Genomic DNA, 21,006 nt, shown 5'->3' on the forward strand with positions numbered 1-21,006 from the left:
TCAAAGATTGTTTTCATCTTCAAGATTGTCTTCATATTCAAGGATGTCTTCATCTTTAAGGAAACCTTTGTCTTCAAGATTGTCTTCATCTCTAATGCAATCTTTGTCTTCAAGATTGTCTTCATCCTTAAGATAGTCTTCGTCTTCACAGAAGTCTTCGTATCCAAGATAGACTTCGTCTTCAAGATTGTCTTCAAGGTAGTCTTCATCCTTAAAGCAATCTTCATATTCAAGGTTGTCTCTATCCTCAAGATAGTCTTTGTCTTCAAGGAAGTCTTTGTATCCAAGATAGATTGCGTCTTCAAGATTGTTTTCAAGGTAGTCTTCATCCTCAAAGCAGTCTTCATCTTCAAGATTGTCTCCATCCTCAAAATTGTCTTCGTCTTCAAGATTGTCTTCATCTCCAATGCAATCTTTGTCTTCAAGATTGTCTTTGAGATCGATGTATTGGTAGCTACTTGGCTTGAGGAACAAAATAAACTCTTGCAAGTTCTTTGTAGTGCCACTAAGTCATCAGATTACCTATCCTAAACAGAAGTGGAACAATACCAAAAAAAAAAAATATTCACAAGTGAAAAGCTTTGATCTAGAATTTACCTCCATGGAGTTGCACAATAGCCTCCTTGTGAAGCTCGATAGATTTGTGTAATTGAAATTTCAAGAAGCTTGATGGAATTGTGAAGTTGAAATCTTTTGAAGCCTAACTTGTGAAATCTTCTAAAGCCTAACTTGTGAAACTTATTGCAAAAATCTTCAAGGACAGTGATCTTCGAATGACCAAATGCTACGTAAGATAGTCAAAAGAATAATTATCAAGAAAATCAAGTCATGTTACACATAAAAGTAAGAGTTTCAAATTGATGTTCAAAAAGAGAACAGCTTCATAAAACAAGTTTCATTAATTCTACTTGTTGGATATTGTGACAAAAAATGAGATAACACATGATTCGCCTAGAAATATTCATGTGAATGGATCCATGGTCTCATAAAAGATAAAAATAGAAGACATGCACGCATGGAATGATGGACATATAAATATCACAAGAAAAAAAAAAAAAAAAAAAAAAAAAAAAGGCTTCAATCCTCAAATAGCATGTATAAATCAAAGAAGAAAAGGTAGCAGTGACAAAAAAAGAATAGAAAAAAAAAAAAAAAAAAATCAATGAACAACACCTGGATAGTATTTATAAAATCTTGCTCCAACTCAAGAATAAGATGCCACCAGTTCTTTGCTCTTCTAAAGAATAAAAGAAGTCAGTGTCATGATTAAAGATCAAGCAAATAAAAGAATGAAAGATTTAATGGCAGAACAACGTCGTTAAGCTATAGCAAAGCAAAGAGGTTATTATGACCAGAGCCCTAGAAGAAGCGGCTAAAGAAAAATGAATGAATAAAAAAAAGAAGGCATGTTCCTGATCATCAACGAGAAAAAGATGGAAAGGGATATCTTTATATAGGTGTATGAAGGAAGAAGTTAAATTGGAGAAGAAGTCTTGAGTTGCGATAAGGATAAAGCTTCAGGAGTACTAAATAGCTCAACAAGTTTTGCCTACTGTTATTTCGAGTTTAAGTGGGACTCTTCAAAAGATGAGAGTTTAATACTTATTCAGTGCTAGTTTGATTTGAAAGGAAGTCCAACAAAAGTCCTACTCAGATTGAGGTTATCCAAAAGAATACTATCCAATGTCCATTGTTGATATTCACGTGGAGTCATATTGGTATAGAAAGGTTTGATGGTTATTGGAAGTATTTATCTAGTCAAAGACCAATTTTGGCTAGGAAAAAAAGTCAAAATGAAGGAGAATTCTGGTATCTGATGGAAGGTACGAAGAATCATCATTGCAATTAAACAAGCAAGTTGGGACTTATCCAAAGGATAGAGTTTCAGTCCTTATATGGTTGGGACGTTGATTATCGATATCAAGCAGTCTCAGGTTATTTGTTTAATTCCTACTAGGAGTCTAACTAAGACCACTTTGACTAGAAAACAAATTTATCTAGTCGAAGACTAATTTGGCTAGGAAAAGAAGTCAAAATGAAGGACGATTCTAGTGTCTGATGGAAGGCATGAAGGATCATCACTGCAAAGGATAGAATTTCAGTCCTTATAAGGTTACTACCTTGACTAGGAAACAAATTTCCTTCTTAAAGTTATCTTCGCAAGACAAATTGATTAGGAGCAAAGCTCTTCTCATAGTGGTAGACTCCTGCACATGTTCAAGCTCTTGGAGAAATGCCTGCTTGCAAGTTTCTAAATAAATGAAAGGTGCTAAAACTAATTGCATCAAAGCATGAAGTTGTCGAGACTTGATCACTTTCCACATTCAAAATTGTAAATATGACCAAGTCCTGAGGGGACATTTATAAGAGGTGTTGAGGTCTAAAAAATCACAGCACCTAGGCCCAAAGAAATAAACACAAAGGGCCATAGATAAATGAAAAGAGGTGGTAAGCCCAAAAGGCTTGAAGCCCAAAAACCATAAAAAAAAAAAAAAAAAAAAAAAAAAAAAAAAAAGACAAGCCCGGAAGCCTATGAGAAAAGAAAGAAGAAAAAGAAAAGAAGCCCAGATCAGAAGATTGGAAAATTACCAGCATAAAAAGAAAGCTGAGTCGGGATCCCTATAGGTTGCCAAAGGCTCGGGATCCCCGAGGTGTGTAGCACAGTCAAGAGAGGATTAAGACAGGTCAAAAAAAGCTAAAAGAACACAAGAAACAGAGAATAGATACGTCCTTCTCAGGTACCAAAGATCCAACAAAGAAAAAGAAGAGAACCTAGAGTGACCTCTCACAACGCAAGTGGACGGTACCTCGAGGAACCAGAATGAAGGGCTATAAAAAGGGGAGTAGCAGCAAAGGACTTTCGAACCGACAGAGTGGGATTCCGCCCATTTGAGAAAAAAGATAAAGAGGAAGAACGGCCAAAAGTTGAACCATGAGGAACGTGACATCAGAAACCAGTACACTCCGAAATAGATAGTCAGCCATGGGCTTTTGAGGAAACAGCACCCAAAGGAAGAAAAAAAATGAGAAACAAGGAAAACCCAACCTTTTGGGTGATGGGCACAAAACGGGCTCTGGTACCCAGGGGGCAAAATAGGGGAATCAATAGTTCCCCGGGACCCTAAAAATAACACTATAAAAAGGGGGGAAGGATCATGAAGAAGGCAACAAAAATCAAACAAGAATCATTTGAGAAAGCTCTATCAAGAAAAACTCAGAGAAATTAGTAAACCATCTCCCGGTATCCTAGAAATAGCCACTATAGCACATACTCGGATTCAAAAAAATTCAAACTTTGAAAGTCTTAGAGGCTTGAATAGCCATCTAAGTCTATAATTTTTGAGCTTACTTGAACTTTGTATCACGTCTTAGTGAGCACACTGTAATCATAATAAAGAAAATTCAATGAAGTATTTCTTATTAATTTGAGGATCCCTAACCATTACTTTGTACATTTACTGACTGCTTTGCATTACTTTTGCTGTTTTGATTGTTGTTCAATACAAATATCCTCGTTTGCTAGTTTATGTGTATTGTAGGAATTATATCATGTGCACCACTTGATTTTTAAATAGCCCTTTAGCTGTAGTGAATCAAAGCCCAGTCCACCAAACTATAATCATTTGGCCCAGAATCCTTGGGCCTGTGTACTAAAGAAAAAAGCACTCTCACAAGAGGCAAAATTATTTTTTAAGCCAATTATAAAATGTCACATCAAAAGTTAGTGGCAAATTCTAAATTAATATCATTAAATTAATTAAATTAAATGATGACATGTGTCATCCAAATTGACATCATATTGGCATATCAAAATTTGTCACATGTCATTTGGCCTACAAGATAAAGATAAATTTTCTATTCAAAATTTATAATTATCTTTATTAAAATAAATAAATAAAATAAAGATAAATTTTCTATTCAAAATTGATAGATAATTATCTTTATTAAAATAAATTAAATAGAGATAATTATTTATCTTTGTTGATTATTATCTTTATCAAAATATGATATACATAAATAGAGATAATTATCTCTAAGAAGAATTTGGGCCCGTCAAAAGTCTACTACATACTTTTAAGCATATCAATTCAAAGTGGAACTTATCCTTTAAAATCACTATAAATAAAGGACATCCCCTCTCATTTTCAACACCAAGTTTTCAGGAGGCCCAAGTTAGATATTCTGTCTCAAGAATCTTTGAAGAACTTGAAGCGTCTTTGAAGATCTTGAAGAACATTGAAAGGGCTTGAAGAACTTAAAGGATAACAAATCTCTAACAAGCTCAAGGCTAGAAATTCGTTGTGATGATCGTTCAATCCATCTTCCAACCAAAGTCAAGAAGATCTCTTGTTCGAGTTCTTTGAAGTTCTATTGGAATTAAGCTAAAAAGCCTCCATAAACCTCAACAAACCCAAATCTTTGAAGCTTAACGGATCAAGCCTCTAAAGCCTTGAAGAACTTCAACCTAAGAGCTTTCACATTTGAAGACTTGAAGAACAATAAATCTCTAATAAGCTCAAAGCTAGAGATTTGTTGTGAAAATCATTCAATCCATCTTCCAACCAAAGTTAAAAGGATCTCTTGTTCGAGTAAAGTTCAAAGAAAATAGAATCAGAGGGTATTCTTCTGTAAAAGAATTGAAATAGAGATTGTACTCATTATTCATCAATACAAATTTATATTTGCAAACCATATTTCTTTTCAATTGTTTGATTTTCTACAATTGGAAAATTTTGTGTTTACAGTATCTCTCTTCCTTTACTCTTTGTGCTTTACATTTATTGTTTATTGTATTTGATTACGCACTACAGTGTAGTTTCAGTTTATAATGTTTTATTTACTCTTATTCTGCACTTAGGTAAGTAAAGTAAAAGTAATTTAGCTGTAAGTTTAAAATTGAGGGTCTAAACAAATTATAGTATTTTACACTATCGAGCTTTCAATTTTTAAATATCCACATTTTGTTATGTCTTCTGCTTAAACTATCTTTCCATTGATGTATCTATATTGCTATATCATCCGTATTACTATATATATATATATATATATATATATATATTTATTTATTTATTTATTTATTGTTTTCATATATAGTACCCTTGTACTATTATTCCATTTTATGTACTATCTTTTTTTGGTGAACCCATTTTATGTCACCGAAGTATTATTTCCATTGTCATATTATTTCTATTTGCTATTTTGTTTTTAGTACGTTCCATTACTATATTCATAATTGCACTTCTATATTCCTGTCCTCCTGAGTCTTCCTATCCTCCTGAGTCCTGACTCTTACTTCTTTGGGCAAAACTTAGATACAGTATCTTAGATTCCCTATTTAAAATTTTGACATCTGTCTAATTTAATAACCCAAACAAAAGGCGTTAAAACTTAAAATTCTTTCTTTTTTTCTTTTTTCCTTCTTCCTTTTTTCCTGTACTACAATTGCAAGAGAACCCACAACTTCAAATCTCCAGTTGCCTCATTTTCTACTAGGTTTCAAACCAAAAAAGGACCTTTCTCCCTCATTTTCTCAGTAACCAAACAGGAATTATCAAAAAATAAAAGCCAGATCTACTAGGTTTCAAACCAAAAAACAGACCCTTTTCAGCTATACCCGAAACTTCCACACTCTTAACATCAACAAAGCCATCGTCACAGCCTCTTTCATTATTTTGTCTAGAGAGAGAGAGAGAGAGAGAGAGAGAGAGAAAGAATCATAGATCAAAAAAGAAGAAAGGAAATAGGGAAAAATTTGGCCTTTGCCCTTTTTAAAAAAACAATCCAGCATTTTGCTCTCTTTCTCAAACTAATTAAGGAAATGTCCCTCTTTAGAAACTCGATTTTCTCAAAATCGAGTTAAGCCCATAGTGGCGTTTTTAAGGAGCCTATAGTGCCGTTTTAAGGATTTATAGTGGCGTTTTGTAACTTGATCTCCATGAAGTCGAGTTATAGGTAAAAAAAAAAAAAAAAAAAAATTGCAGGTAACTCTACTTCATGGAGATCGAGTTATAAAACGTCATTATAGATCCTTAAAACGGCACTATAGGCTCCTTAAAACGCCACTATAGGGTTCCTGAATTTTTTTTTTTTTAATAACTTGATTTTAGGATAATCGAGTTTCAAAAGAAGAGCATTTCCCTAATTAGTTTGGGAAAGAGGGCAAAATGCTGGATTTTTTTTTTTGAAAGGGGCATTTGCCCATTTTCTCCAAGGAAACAGGTACACATACATACACACACACCGAGAGAGAGAGAGAGAGAGAGAGAGAGAGAGAGAGAGAGAGAGAGAGAGAGAGAGAGAGAGAGAGAGAGAGAGAGAGAGAGAGAGAGAGAGAGCGAGCGAGAGAGAGAGAGAGAGAGAGAGAGAGAGAGAAAGAATCATAGATCAGAAAAGAAGAAAGGAAACAAATACACATACATACACGCACACCAAGAGAGAGAGAGAGAGAGAGAATCATAGATTAGAAAAGAAGAAAGTTTCATAGATCAGAAAAGAAGAAAGGAAACAGAAACACCTACATACATACACACACCAAGAGAGAGAGAGAGAGAGAGAGAGAGAGAGAGAATCATAGATCAGAAAAAGAAGAAAGGAAACAGATACACATACATATACACACATCGAGAGAGAGGGAGAGAGAGAGAGAGAGAGAGAGAGAGAGAGAGAGAGAGAGAGAGAGATGAGATATTCTTTTTCTTTTTTTTTCTTTTTTTGGGTTTTGGTTTGGAAGAGAAGGGTCATGGGTGGTTTGGAAGAGAAGGGTTTGGAAGAGAAGTCGTTTGTAGTACAAGAAAAAGAAGGAAGAAGGAAATAAAAATAAAAGAAATTTTAGTTTTAATGCCGTTTACTTGGTATATTAAATTGGACAAATGTCAAAATATTAAGTAGAGAATCTAAGGTATTATACCTAAGTTTTGCACTACTTCTTTTATATCTTACTGCACTTCTATATGTCATAAATATTCCTATTTACGATATTGTCTTATATAGCTATTGTTTTACTTTTGGAGCAAGAATGAAATGATGATTTTTGCAGCCATATTTGAGGGAGAAGATTCGAAGTTCTGGATTCTCAAATAGATACTTGAAGGAAAATCTGTGATTTGTATTAAACTTCTCTTATTTGCAGATAGAATTGACTTGTGAAGTTGAAGGAATATGTTTTGACTTTTGATTGCATTGTTTCTTTAATGTAAAGCAGTGGAATGATATAATTTACTAGTATCCAGTTGCAGTTGTTAGTTGAAGGGGTAAGAAATCGCGCAACATTGGGCCTGACAGATTCGAACTCATGGGCCAATATTAAGCATGGGCCCAGGGCTTAGCATCACTTGAAATACTTGGTGTACACGTTTGGAATCCGTGGGAATCCTAGGGAAATCAGAATGTCCGCACAAGGATAATTCTAGAAGATCCGCCTTAATGAAAAACCCACTCTACAAGGAAATGTTTGTCCATCACGTTTGGGATTGTTAGAGGAAGAGTCCCATAAGGAAAAGACTTCTAGTCCAAGGAAGAGAAGCCGACTTTCTTCTACTATAAAAGCTTCAATACCCTCGCAAATCAAGGTACGCATAATTTACCCTCTCTAGCACTCTAGAGTTGAGAACAATTCTAACTTGACCATCGGAGGGTATTAGGTCGACACCACACCGGTGCCCATGGCAAGATCACTTCTTTCTTCTTGCAGGTTGTTAAGTTCGAGCGAGCGTAGATTATGTTGCTCACTGGTGATATTGCGGCCTCATCAGTTGGCGCTGTCTATGGGAAGCGAAGAATTTAAGCTAGATTATCGCCTCCCGGACGTAAGAGTCGCATGGTACTCACTCGCCCAATGGCTACCACCAACAACCCCCAAGAAGACGAGCCACCGAGATCTACTGCATTAGAAAGGCAGGTCCAAACCCTCATGACGGCAGTAGAACGACTCACAAAGCAGAATCATGATCTGGAGGAGCAGCTACGTCAAAGGGATGCGGGATCTAACCCTTAGGAGCAAAACCAAGAAGGTAACAGTGCCGAGCAAAGGGAGCAGGAGAACCCAGAGGGCAGCAACGCCCCAAGCCGACTGGAGCGGCAAAACGTGAGCCTTCCGTCTCTCATGGATCTTGCCCCCCCACCTATCATCGCAGAGATGCAGGCGATGAAGGAGCAAATGAAGGTCATGATGAACGCCCTCAAGGGGCGAATATCTTCTGATCTAGACGATTTAGTGAACAGAACCGACTCACCATTCACCGCGTCCGTCAACTCATTCCCCTTACCACCAAAGTTCAAGATGCCTCAGATCAAAAGTTACGACAGGGTCAAGGACCCACTCGATCATTTAGAGACCTTCAAGACCTTGATGCACCTTCAGGGTGTACCAGATGAGATCATGTGTAGGGCGTTCCCGACCACGCTGAAGGGGCCTGCGAGGGTTTGGTTCAGTAGGTTGACGCCGAACTCCATCAATACTTTCAAGGAGTTGAGCGCCCTGTTCACCTCACACTTCATAGGTGGACATCGATATAAAAAGTCCACCGCGTGCCTAATGAACATCAAGCAGCGAGAAGACAAGACGCTATGAGCCTACATAACTCGTTTCAACAAAGAAGTCCTCTCGATTGACGAAGCTGACGATAAGATACTCGTAGCCGCGTTCACTAGCGGGCTACGGAAGGGTAAGTTCTTGTTTTCCTTATACAAGAATGACCCAAAAACCATGACGGACGTTCTCTATAGGGCTACCAAGTACATGAACGCAGAAGATGCGCTGCTAGCCCGCGAGGAAAGGCCTAAGAAGAGGGAAAGACAGGAGGACACGAGACAAGATAGGGGCCGAAAGGTCATTAAAACCAGGGATCAACGTGATGAAAAGCGCTCCAGACCCCCCGCAGAAAGATTCACTAATTTCACCCCGTTAGCCGCCCCGATCAATCAAGTATTGATGCAAATCAAAGATGAAGGAGCATTGACCTTCCCTGGAAAATTAAAGGGAGACCCCAACAAAAGACCGAGAGACAAGTATTGTCGCTTTCACCGGGACCACGGGCACGACACAGCTAACTGTTATGACCTGAAGCAGCAGATTGAAGCCCTAATCAGGAAGGGGAAACTACAGAGGTTTGTCAGCAGGGAAAAAACTGATACGTCGGAGGAACAGGCCCCACGACGGGAGAACGAGTGCCCTAGACCACCCATAGGAGACATACGAATGATCGTAGGGGGCACAGCTGCAGCCGGATCTTCCAAGAAAGCCCGCAAATGCAACCGGATGGTCCATAGCGTCCAACTCATAGGATTCGTACCAAAGGTGTCGCGAATAGATAACCCCGTCTTAAAATTTTCAGAGGATGACGCTCGGAGACTTCACCATCCTCATGACGACGCGCTAGTAGTCAGCCTGCAGATTGGGGATTATAACATGCACCGGGTCCTCGTCGACAACGGCAGCTCAGCAGACATCCTGTACTATCCAGCATTCCAGCAGATGAGGATTGACAGGGAACGATTATCCCCAACAAACGCCCCACTCGTAGGATTTGGGGGCACAAAGGTGTTCCCTTTGGGCGTAATAACGCTAGTTGTGACGGCGGGTGACTATCCTCAGTAGATTACTAAGGAGATAACGTTTCTTGTAGTCAACTGCTCGTCCGCCTACAACGCCATCCTCGGGCGACCCACCCTCAATTCCTGGAAGGCGGTAACTTCGACATACCATCTAATGATCAAATTCCCGACGGAATATGGGGTAGGAGAACTGCGGAGAAACCAAGTAGCAGTACGAGAATGCTATATCGCCATGTTAGAGATGGAGGATCAGCAACAGACAATGTGTATCGGGAAGCAGCGAGCATTAGCAGAGCCGATTGAAGAGCTAGAAGAAGTAAGACTTGACGACGCACGGCCTGAACGGACGACTAAAACCGGCACATTAGCCAGTTGGCCAGTACAACAGACGATCACGACTTTCCTAAGAAATAACTAAGACGTCTTCGCCTGGAATCATGAAGACATGCCGGGAATCGACCCATCAGTCTTGGTCCACAGGTTGAATGTGTCGCCCTCCTTCCCTCCAGTTCGGCAAAAGAAACGAGTCTTCGCCCAAGAGCGAGATAAGGCCATAGCTGAGGAAGTTCGGAAGTTATTGGAGGCAGGTTTCATCCGGGAAGTATACTATCCCGACTGGCTGGCGAACGTCGTTATGGTGAAAAAGGCCAATGGAAATTGGCGGATGTGCGTAGACTTCACAGACCTCAACAAAGCTTGCCCCAAAGACAGCTACCCGCTCCCACGGATAGATACCCTGGTGGATTCGACTGCAAGACATCAGCTCCTAAGCTTCATGGACACTTTCTCTGGCTACAACCAGATCCGGATGGACGAGTCTGATTAGGAGAAGACCTCGTTCGTCACAGGCCAGGGATTATTCTGCTACAAGGTGATGCCTTTTGGACTAAAAAATGCTGGAGCAACATACCAGAGGCTAATGAACAAGATGTTTGTACATCAGATAGGCAGGAACGTTCAGGTTTACGTTGACGACATGTTGGTCAAAAGCGTACGCGAAAAAGATCACCTAGACGACCTCCGAGAAACATTCAATACACTTTGATCATTCAACATGAAGCTGAATTCGAGCAAGTGTGCATTCGTAGTAACGGCGGGAAAGTTCTTGGGTTTCATGGTATCCTAGAGAGGAATAGAGGTCAACCCGGAAAAGGTGCGGGCCATAATGGAGTTGAAACCACCAAGGAAGGTTAAGGAGGTCTAAAGTTTAAATGGAAAGATCGCAGCTCTGAACAGGTTCGTCTCAAGAGCGACGGACAGGTGTTTACCATTCTTCCGCACTCTGAGAAAGTCATTTGAGTGGACGGATGAATGCCAAACGGCCTTCAACGACTTAAAGACGTATCTCTCGTCCCCACCACTACTCAGTCCTTCCGTGCAAGGTGAAGAACTCTACCTTTATTTGGCAGTCTCGCATGCCGCAGTAAGCGCAGCTTTAGTAAGGGAGGAGGACGGGATACAGAAACCTGTCTACTTTACCAGCCACGCATTCTGTGGAGCAGAAGAGAGGTACCCCCGGATAGAGAAGTTGGCTTTCGCGTTAGTAATAGCTGCGCGGAGACTTAAGCCATACTTCCAGGCGCATACAATCATTGTCTTAACAAACAAGCCATTGAGGAAGGTCATGAGTAGCCCGGAAGCAGCAGGAAGAATGGCCTTGTGGGTAATAGAGCTAAGCGAATTCGACATCCAGTACCGCCCGCGGACGGCCATAAAAGGGCAGGCAGTAGCTAACTTCATCGCCGAGTTCACACTCGGGGAGGACCAGTTGGTAGAAGTTAAGGAACAGTGGAATATCTACACAAACGGATCCTCAAACAGACGAGCTGGAGGAGCCGGAGTAGTGATCCAAACTCCGTAAGGGGACACGATACGATGCATGATCCGACTGGATTTTCCAACAACCAACAACGAGGCAGAGTATGAAGCCTTGGTGGCGGGGCTAGACCTTGCTAAGGCCACGGGAGCGGAAAACATAATTGTCCACTGCGATTCACAAGTTGTAACAAGTCAGATCAATGGCGACTACGAGTGCAAGAACGATAGAATGAAGAGATATTTAGAAGAAGTAAAGTACCGAATCAACAGCCACGAAGTCGAATTCATTCAGATCCCAAGAGAAGAGAACGAGTGGGCTGACCAGTTAGCAAAAGCTGCATCAGCCGAATTCATGGTGGTTCCCGAATAGGTATTATCGTTCGTCCAAATATCCTCACTTATCGATGACAGAACAAATATGCAGGTGGAGAACTTTGAATATAACTAGACCACGCCATTGATCAACTACCTAAAGGCCGGGGTTTTACCGGATAAGAAGGGCGCCGCAAGGAAGCTGAAGGTCCAGGCATCACGGTTCATGCTGATAAAGGACACCTTATATAAAAGGGGCTTTTCTCGACCGTACCTAAGGAGTTTGTGCAAAGAAGAGGCGAATTATGTGATGAGAGAGGTACACGAGGGTATCTGCGGGAACCACTCAAGTGCACGATCACTGGTACATAAACTGATCCGAGCAGGATACTACTGGCCTACAATGATGAAGGATGCGCAAGCCTATGTCCAATCTTGCGACAAATGCCAAAGGTTCAGCAATTTCATCAGGCAGCCGTCCGAAGAGCTGACACCTATGACGACACCCTGGCCGTTTGCACAATGGGGACTTGATATTATAGGCCCATTCCCGACAGCAATCCGGCAGCTGAAATTCCTGGTCGTCGACATAGACTACTTCACCAAATGGGTCGAGGCGGAAGCTTTAGCCACCATCACGGAGAAAAATATCCGAAGTTTTGTCTGGAGAAATATCGTATGCAGGTACGGGATACCCAGGGTACTGGTCTCTGACAACGGTAAGCAGTTCGACAACAGCGCGTTCAGAGACTTCTGCACAGAGCTAGGGATCAAGAATCACTACTCGTCACCCGCACACCCACAGGCGAACGAGCAAGTTGAGGTCACGAACCGGTCCCTGCTCAAAATAATCAAGACCCGTCTTGAAGGGGCAAAGGGCATCTGGTCAGACGAACTACCTAGCGTCCTATGGGCATACCGGACCACAGCAAGAACACCCACTGGAGAAACGCCGTTCCGACTTGCATATGGAACCGAAGCTGTCATTCCCGCGGAAGTAGGGCTCATGAGTTACCGAGTGGAGAGCTACGACGAAGATGTGAACAAAGAGGCTATGTGCCTTGAGCTCGATCTACTGGACGAAGTCAGAGCGACAGCAGAGCAGAGGCTGGCACGCTATCAGAATCTCATGGCAAAACACTACAACAACAAAGTAAGGCATAAAGACTTCCGGGTCGGGGACCTTGTACTACGGAGAGTAATGGGTGCCGCTAGAGACCCCTCACAAGGAAAACTCGGCCCCAACTGGGAAGGACCCTACAGGATCACGTCATGGCAAAGGAAGGGCACTTACCACCTCGAGACAATGGATGGCCAAAAGCTACAGCACCCTGGAACACGGAGCATCTTCGGAAATACTACCTGTAGAGAGAAGAATATGAGAGGAACCAAATTTCCCAGTTTATTTTATTCTATTAGCTACAATTTACTAGTTTCTCTTTGACTTTTGCTACAATCTTTTTGTGCCTTTTTAAGCCTAGGGGGACAGGTACTTTTTCTTCAAACGCATTTTTCTTTCAAGAAGAATATTCATAGACGACTTAATTTTCCACATGGGTATGTATCACGAATGGATATGCTACAGGCTACAACTGTCCACCAAGCGGACGGATCACCAAAACGGTGAAATAACTGCCACAAAGTGGACGGATCACCATGATGATAAAAGAACTACCCACAAAGTGGACGGATCACCTAAACGGTGCAATTATTTACAAGTCCACAGAATGGACAGATCAATTTAACGGTGAAATAACTGCCACAAAGTGGACAGATCACCATGATGATAAAAGAACTGCCCACAAAGTGGACGGATCACCTAAACGGTGCAATTATTTACAAGTCCACAGAATGGACGGATCAATTTAAAGGTAAAATTATGGCCACAAAGTGGACGAATCACCATGATGGTAAAAGAACTGCCCACAAAGTGGATGGATCACCATGATGATAAAAGAACTGCCCACAAAGTGGACGGATCACCTAAACGGTGCAATTATTTACAAGTCCACAGAATGGACGGATCAATTTAAAGGTAAAATTACGGCCACAAAGTGGACGGATCACCATGATGGTAAAAGAACTGCCCACAAAGTGGACGGATCACCATGATGATAGAAATAACTGTCCACAAGGTGGACGGATAACCTAAATGGCGAACTAACCTACAAAGTCCACATAGTGGACGGATCACCCAAAAGATGAATTTGTTCACAAAATGGACGAATCACCCAAAGGGTGAGAAAGTTTACAAGTCCACATAGTAGATGGACCCCCTAAAAAATGAGTTTATGTCCACAAAGTGGACGAATCCCCAAAGTACAAGACTGATTATACGTCACTCCCAAAAAGGACGGATAGAAGAGAACCCTTACGGGGACAAATGCTCAACCATCAACAAAGATATGCATAGACAGATGTTTATGCTCCATTCAAAAAAATCATTATTAACTATAAAGGCTAATATAAAGCAGAAATAAAATTTAGAGTGGACAGTGACGGATAAAACCAACAGAGTATAATTGTTTAATACACAAAAGGAGGGACAAACCGTCCTCAAATACCAAAAACATTACAAAAAAGTCAACAATCTGCATTTTTTGGGTCAGCATCCGGAACATTCTTTGGCAGGACTGATTCCCCGTCACCCTGAACTGTTTCATCTCCAAAAAGGTCCTCCGTATTTTCAGAAGTGACGGGAAGAGCAGAAGTCTGGCCTTGATCATCAACTTTGATCATTGACACATCCAGATCAAGATAGACCTTCTTAATCTAACGGAGCGAGTCATCAAAGCCTTGAAGAAAAGAGCCCGCCAGCTCACTCAATAAAGAGTCAGAATTACGGTACTCCTGAACGGCTACTTCTTTGGCATGACGGACCCTTTCCTTCAATTCTTTGATTTCCTTTTCCTTCATCTCCAAGGCCGTCAACACCTCATCCGTCTTCTGCTCTAGCTCTTTCCTTGCTTGCTCTGAGAGGTCCAGCTTCTTCTCCATAGTGGACTTCCACTTGTGAAGTTGACCAAGCTCTTCCTCCGTCTGCTCAGCCTTTGCACGCACCCGGTCCAAAGTGGCCTCACGGTTGAGACACCGATCCATTAAGCCCTTCATCATGACCAAGGACTAAAAGAAAAAGAGAGCCCGTATCATGATCTGTGCTAAACAAAGACGGAAAACAAACTAGGGTTGACGGTCATAAATTACCTGAGCAACAGCGAAGAGGCCTGTCTCTCCCATCGCCTCCGTCGAGTGATTTCCCAGATCCTCGTAGTCTTCCGTCGTAATAATAGACGAAAGGTTCTCCAAAGCAAACTTAGAGTCATCACGGAGGAGAGGAGGAGGCTTCTCTTGGTTTGTGGCCGGAGCCTTCATCAAACCCTTTCCAGTCCCGTGCTTAGTTGGGGTGACGGTCTTTGCACCCTCAGCCATCAAACCCACAATGGGTTCAAGAGAGCCCTTTTGTTGTTTCAACGAACGGTCAGATTTTGTTGACGGCATCCTCTTAGATGATAGAGCTGTCCCCTTGGGAACCACCTCGCCGGATTCCTTTTTCTTTGCGGCTTGAGATTTGATCAATGTCCTCCTCTTTGCGTCGTCCATCTCTGCAAAATATGACGGATGAAGTTATTTACATGCAGATGAAATAAATTGGTTAAGTAAACATTGACAGGCTTACGTTTATGAACCCTCTCATCGTATCTAATGGCCTCTTGAGTAGGCTCAGGACCGTCACAGTACCAGTGTATTGTTTTTGGGTTCACCAACTTGGCCCAGGTCCTTTCTTCCGACTTGGTCTTTTGGAAAATCTTTTCAAGGAAACTAAATTCCTCAAGACTAACTTGTGGGCGCCGTTTACCTGCAGAGAAATAGACGGTTAGAAAAATTATAATGGACGGTATGAAAAGGATTACAAAATTCGGACGGGTGCATACGTGAAGGATGTATCACTCCCCAAGTTGTATTAACAGGCATGTACTCCGTCTCCCCTGGACAGTTCATCCATGTGTCACCCTCTATTAAAAAGTAACGACTCTTCCAGACTCTATTTAAGTCGGGAGTCTCAAAGATGACCTTCAACAAAGGGCTTTTACTAGCGAAACTGTACATCCCCCTTGATCTATCAATCTCATCTAGACGGTAGCAATGAAGGAATTCACGCACCGTCAATTTCCTACGTCCATCCGACATTGCACCATAGAGAATCTCCATTGCTATGAAGACCCTCCAGGCGTTTGGAGATATCTGGGTGACGGACAGTCCCAGATAATGTAAGAGCTCTCTATGAAGTGTACTTAGCGGAAACCGAAGTCCTGCCTTCAGCATCTGCTCGTACACTCCGACACCTTCTACGCCTTCGTAGTAACACTTCTCCGACACATATGGTAGACGGATGGAAATGTTGTCTGGAATTTGGAAGTTGGTCCTAAAAGTGCTGAAGTGTCTCTCCTTGATGATGGATCTGAATCTATGCACCGTCCACTCTGGTAGCATGATGAACTCCCTAAGTCCATCAGCACCAACAACGGATCCTAGTGCTTGATCCTCGTCGTCATCAGAAGAACCTTCTTCTTCAACCATCTCCATATCCTCATTTGCTGAGGATGAAGAAGAGGCAGACGGACTCCTATCTTCGCTGGGACTCTCTTGGTCTTTATGACCGGACAGGTATACCTCTTCGTATTCCGTCCCGTCACGAACCACTGACTGGTTACTTGACGCACTAGACATTTCCTACAATTGACGATAAAACCTAAGACTGACAGGTCTAAAATTCTTGACGGGTGTATAGGTCTAACAAAAATGTAAATACAAAATGTAACTTGAAAAAAATGAGAATGAGTACTTACCACACTGGGTAAAGAGTAGTTGACAGTTGAAGTAACCGACGGGTATAGATTCTCGACGGAATGCTCTGACAAGGCTGACGACTTCGCTTTGACAACAATTTCTTGCTGAAAATATTAGAAATGAAGGGAGAGAGGTGCGCTATATATATGAGAGATGCACGGAAGATGAAGCGACGCTTCAATCCGATACACCATCCAATCCAAGAATGACATGTGGCATGCTTCATTAATGTTGACAACCTATCAGCACGCATCCACAGATTGTACCCTTTGGGGGGCCGTCAACTTCATGAATCTTCAGCCGTCAATATGTTCAATCTGGAAACGTCAAAATTTTCAACCGTCATCATTAACAATCCTTGATCGTCATCCCCAATTATATTTAACCGTCACCCTAATGATCCGACCACTTAAAAACATGACGGACCATAGGGTGAAGGGAGCAACTGAAAGGGTAAGAAATCGCGCAACATTGGGCCTGACGGATTCGAACTCATGGGCCAATATTAAGCATGGGCCCAGGGCTTAGCATCACTTGAAATACTTGGTGTACACGTTTGGAATCCGAGGGAATCCTAGGGAAATCAGAATGTCCGCACAAGGATAATTCTAGAAGATCCGCCTTAATGAAAAACCCACTCTACAAGGAAATGTTTGTCCATCACGTTTGGGATTGTTAGAGGAAGAGTCCCATAAGGGAAAGACTTCTAGTCCAAGGAAGAGAAGCCGATTTTCTTCTACTATAAAAGCTTCAATATCCTCGCAAATCAAGGTACACATAATTTACCCTCTCTAGCACTCTAGAGTTGAGAACAATTCTAACTTGACCGTCGGAGGGTATTAGGTCGACACCACACCGGTGCCTACGGCGAGATCACTTCTTTCTTCTTGCATGTTGTTAAGTTCGAGCGAGCGTGGATTGTGTTGCTCACTGGTGATATTGCGGCCTCATCATTAGTTAAAACTAACGAGATGCGATTAGAATGATAACTATTAATGTGAACTTTCTTTGTGTTCTACACATATTTTGGGCAAAAATGGCCCATTACCATCAATTTTCAAAATAATTTGCCCAGAAACACTGTTTCCAAACTATATAGCAATATACCACTTTTTTAGGTACTCGAGCTTGGCAAGCTCGAGTACCATGTTTTTTTAATCCACTATCGCCCCATATTCAAGGAGCCCTATAGTGGCGTTTTTAATCCCTATAGTGACGTTTTCGGGCCAAAAAACGCCACTATAGGGCCCCTTAACCTGTTATGGGGACTTATAAAAAAATTTTGCAGGAAAACGCCGCTATAGGGCCCAAAAACGTCACTATAGCGATTAAAAACGCCACTATAGGGCCCCTTGAACCTGTTATGGGGACTTACAAAAAATTTTTTGCAGGAAAACGCCGCTATAGGGACCTAAAACGTCACTATAGATCTTAAAAACGCCACTATAGGGCTCCTTGAATATGGGGCGACAATGGATTAAAAAAACATGGTACTCGAGCTTGCCAAGCTCGAGTACCTAAAAAAGTGGTATATACCTATATAGTTTGGAAACAGTGTTTCTGGGCAAATTATTTTGAAAATTGATGGTAATGGGCCATTTTTGCCCATATTTTGCCCATCAAAATTTACGATGTGGACTCTTACTCAGAAGTGTCCATGTGGACCGAACAAGCATAAGTTAATAGGGTATTAGACGGGCCATTGAGCTAGCAAGGGAGGAATGATGTCTGGTCATCGTTTTTGAAGGTGACTCCAAAGCTTCCATGGAGGTTTTTACTTTTTATCAACCCAAGTTTACATTGCAGGAGATCAATATAGTTGAGAAGATTGGGAAGCTGAGAAAGGATCGGCGTGGTTGGTTTTCAACTTTCAACTGGGTTTGCAAGGGGAAGCCTACTCACTAGCTTTCGAGTTGGGCATGTGGGCTCTACGTATGGGCTTTGAGGGGTTTCTGAGCCCAACTGCTTTGCCTTTTATATTAATGTAGATGTAGATGCTTTAAGGCAGAACTGTGGTATTTAATGTTTCTATCGTATCATTCTTTTGTAATTTCCTTGTTTTTATGTTCAATAAAATTTTTTCAGTTTGGAAAAAAAGAAAATAAAAAGAAGAAATCATAGATTAGAAGGGCAAAAAGCCTAACTCCTAAGTTTTGGGTTGGTAAGCCCATTTGAAACGAATTTTATACCTCCAATAATTATTTGAAATTTCTTAATCTGGATCTCTTCCAAAATTAATTTTGAGGCACTTTCATATTGCCCTATGGTAATCATGAATTTTATGTATTCTTATCCATGGGAGATAGATAAATCATGGGGAGTGTTGGTGGGGATGAAATTAAATATATAAGACATCACAAAAGATGTCGGTTAAATCCCATATGAACTTTTATTCCTATATATTAAAAAAAAAAAAAAAAAAAAAACTTTGATGGTAGGAATGGTTTTTTTAATTAAGTGAAAAAAATGGTGCTACACAATAAGTGTAGGGACAATTTTTACCATAATTTATTAATTTAAAAAAATATATATGTTAATATAAAAATAATTGTTCACCACTCATAATAGATTACTTTAATAAATTACCGAAAAAATTGTGATAAACTTTGTGTCCTTGATTATTGATAATTCGATATAAAACTTAAAAACGCCCCAAATAATATACTTGCTGGTTTTGTGTTTTTAATGAAATTGTTGTAGTAGTAGCTAGTAGTCAACAAAAAGACAGTACATTACCCAACGTTTATTTTGTTTTTTGAAAAAAGTCTTAGCACCGTAGAATAGTTACTACAATGCCACGCTAACACGTGTGTAAAACCAAAAGCCAACTAAATTGGGCCTTCTGGTTGAGAACCAACTAATCCCACATCGTTCAGTTACAAGAATCTATCTATGTTTATAAGCAAGAGCGAGAATACAAGGCTTGCCCCTTCGGGGACATCCGATAAAATTGGAACGATACAGAGAAGATTAGCATGGCCCCTGCGCAAGGATGACACGCATAAATCGAGAAATGGTCCAAATTTTTTTCGTTCCCCAAAATTTCCCAAACTCCATGTGTGGATTCTTCCATGGCTTCCACTGTCTTCTTCGTTCTGGTAAGCCGAAATTTTTAGCTCACACTTCTTTTGGATTCTCGTTATGTCATTTTGTAGGGTTTCTTTTGTAGAATTATTGAAACCCTTCTGAAATTTGATCCAGATTTTAATATTCTGAAATTGGGTTTGATATTTTTGGAAAATTTAAATTTTATAGTCTTTCATAGTTTTCATACTTTAATATTAAAGCTTTTTATTTTTATTATTTTTTTGAACTGATGAAGCTTGTGAGGCATTCCAAATTTTGGATTTGCAATAGTTTTTTGTGGTTGGCTTGGATATTAGCACAATAATATATATTCCAGAATTTCATTGAATTACATTTGTTGAGTTAGAGCTTCTTTTGATTATTGTAATGATGTTTGTAGCACAAAGAAGTTGCACAGGGATTGCTGCTAGGACCTCCATCAGCATCATGTGGGACCTGTGAATTGCTCTTAGACTAGAATAGAACTTCATCAGGTGAATTTCAATAATTTTGAAACTATAATCTCCTTTTTATGAAGTTTGATTGTACAACAGCACACAATTCTTTTCATTTAAAATAGGGGTAAAAATGCAGTGTTACAAATCAAAACTTTGTTCAAATACTTTGCTTAATCAAATCATGACCCAAATAGAAACTCCAATTTGCACCTTTGGCCTTAGTCCAGAGAAAGGGCATATGGTGATAATATCAATAGCAGCCCATAAAACGTATGATCAGTTCTTTGGTTCTCATTGAAGCTAACCAAATTGATTGGAGTTACACTTGAGTCTGCCATGAATGTTATGTGCGATTACAGCCATTTACATAGCTTATCATTGTAAAATTCAAAATGGTTGTCGTTCCTCAGCTTGGATCCACACCGTGAAAATTTTCAAAATACAAGTCATTATGGTAGTGGTGGTCAGGATTCCAGAGGTAGCATTTGAGAGGATCTCTCAGTTACAGCTCTGCCTTCAGGAACGTGTTTGGAGTGTATGAATTTTGCCGTCCCTATGACAGAACATTGATGCTGTGGAGATTGCATTGACTTGGCTCTTCATTTAGTAGAATCACTCATTGGAGTTTAACGAAATGCTGCCCCACCTGAAATCTGCTGTTCACACCAGCAGGTTGCCTGCCATTGAATTTGCAAATTTTTGTATTAAATGACCACCTAAGTAATTTAAACACTTTGTGAAAGGATCACCTCCAATCCAAAATCCTACAATTCCCTTTAATTTTTAGATAGAAGAGAGAAATGTGGCATTTAAAAAATCCAATGATCTTAAAAATCACATGTAAACCACATGAGATCAAATAAATGCCACGTGTCATAAATTTGACTAAAAATTGGAGGGAATTGGAGGATTTAGATAGGAGGGGATCTTTCCTCACAGACCTTTGTTCGTT

At 40.6% G+C, this 21,006-nt stretch overlaps 2 protein-coding genes and 1 non-coding gene across 3 annotated transcripts; 2 read left to right on the top strand and 1 right to left on the bottom strand.

The window, feature by feature from the left end:
• On the bottom strand, positions 1–603 carry LOC126719699 (uncharacterized). The gene is made up of 2 exons (XM_050422228.1): positions 598–603; positions 1–492 (listed from the first exon to the last, which is right to left on the bottom strand). Exons 1-2 carry the CDS (start codon positions 601–603, stop codon positions 1–3), a joined length of 498 nt encoding a protein of 165 aa, XP_050278185.1.
• Positions 604–8,704: 8,101 nt separating this feature from the next.
• On the top strand, positions 8,705–9,595 carry LOC126719700 (uncharacterized). The gene has a single exon (XM_050422229.1). It carries the CDS (start codon positions 8,705–8,707, stop codon positions 9,593–9,595), a length of 891 nt encoding a protein of 296 aa, XP_050278186.1.
• A 9,860-nt stretch (positions 9,596–19,455) lies between these two features.
• On the top strand, positions 19,456–19,558 carry LOC126720155 (U6 spliceosomal RNA). The gene has a single exon (XR_007653309.1). It is a non-coding gene; the product is annotated as a U6 spliceosomal RNA (small nuclear RNA).
• The last annotated feature ends 1,448 nt before the right edge of the window (positions 19,559–21,006 follow it).

The sequence above is a fragment of the Quercus robur genome, chromosome 3 (assembly GCF_932294415.1).
Source record: "Quercus robur chromosome 3, dhQueRobu3.1, whole genome shotgun sequence".
Lineage (NCBI taxonomy): Eukaryota > Viridiplantae > Streptophyta > Magnoliopsida > Fagales > Fagaceae > Quercus > Quercus robur.

Bases quoted from the DNA above. Each gene is read 5' to 3' on its own strand.
- LOC126719700 (XM_050422229.1), top strand. From the start codon at position 8,705: ATGACGGACGTTCTCTATAGGGCTACCAAGTACATGAACGCAGAAGAT.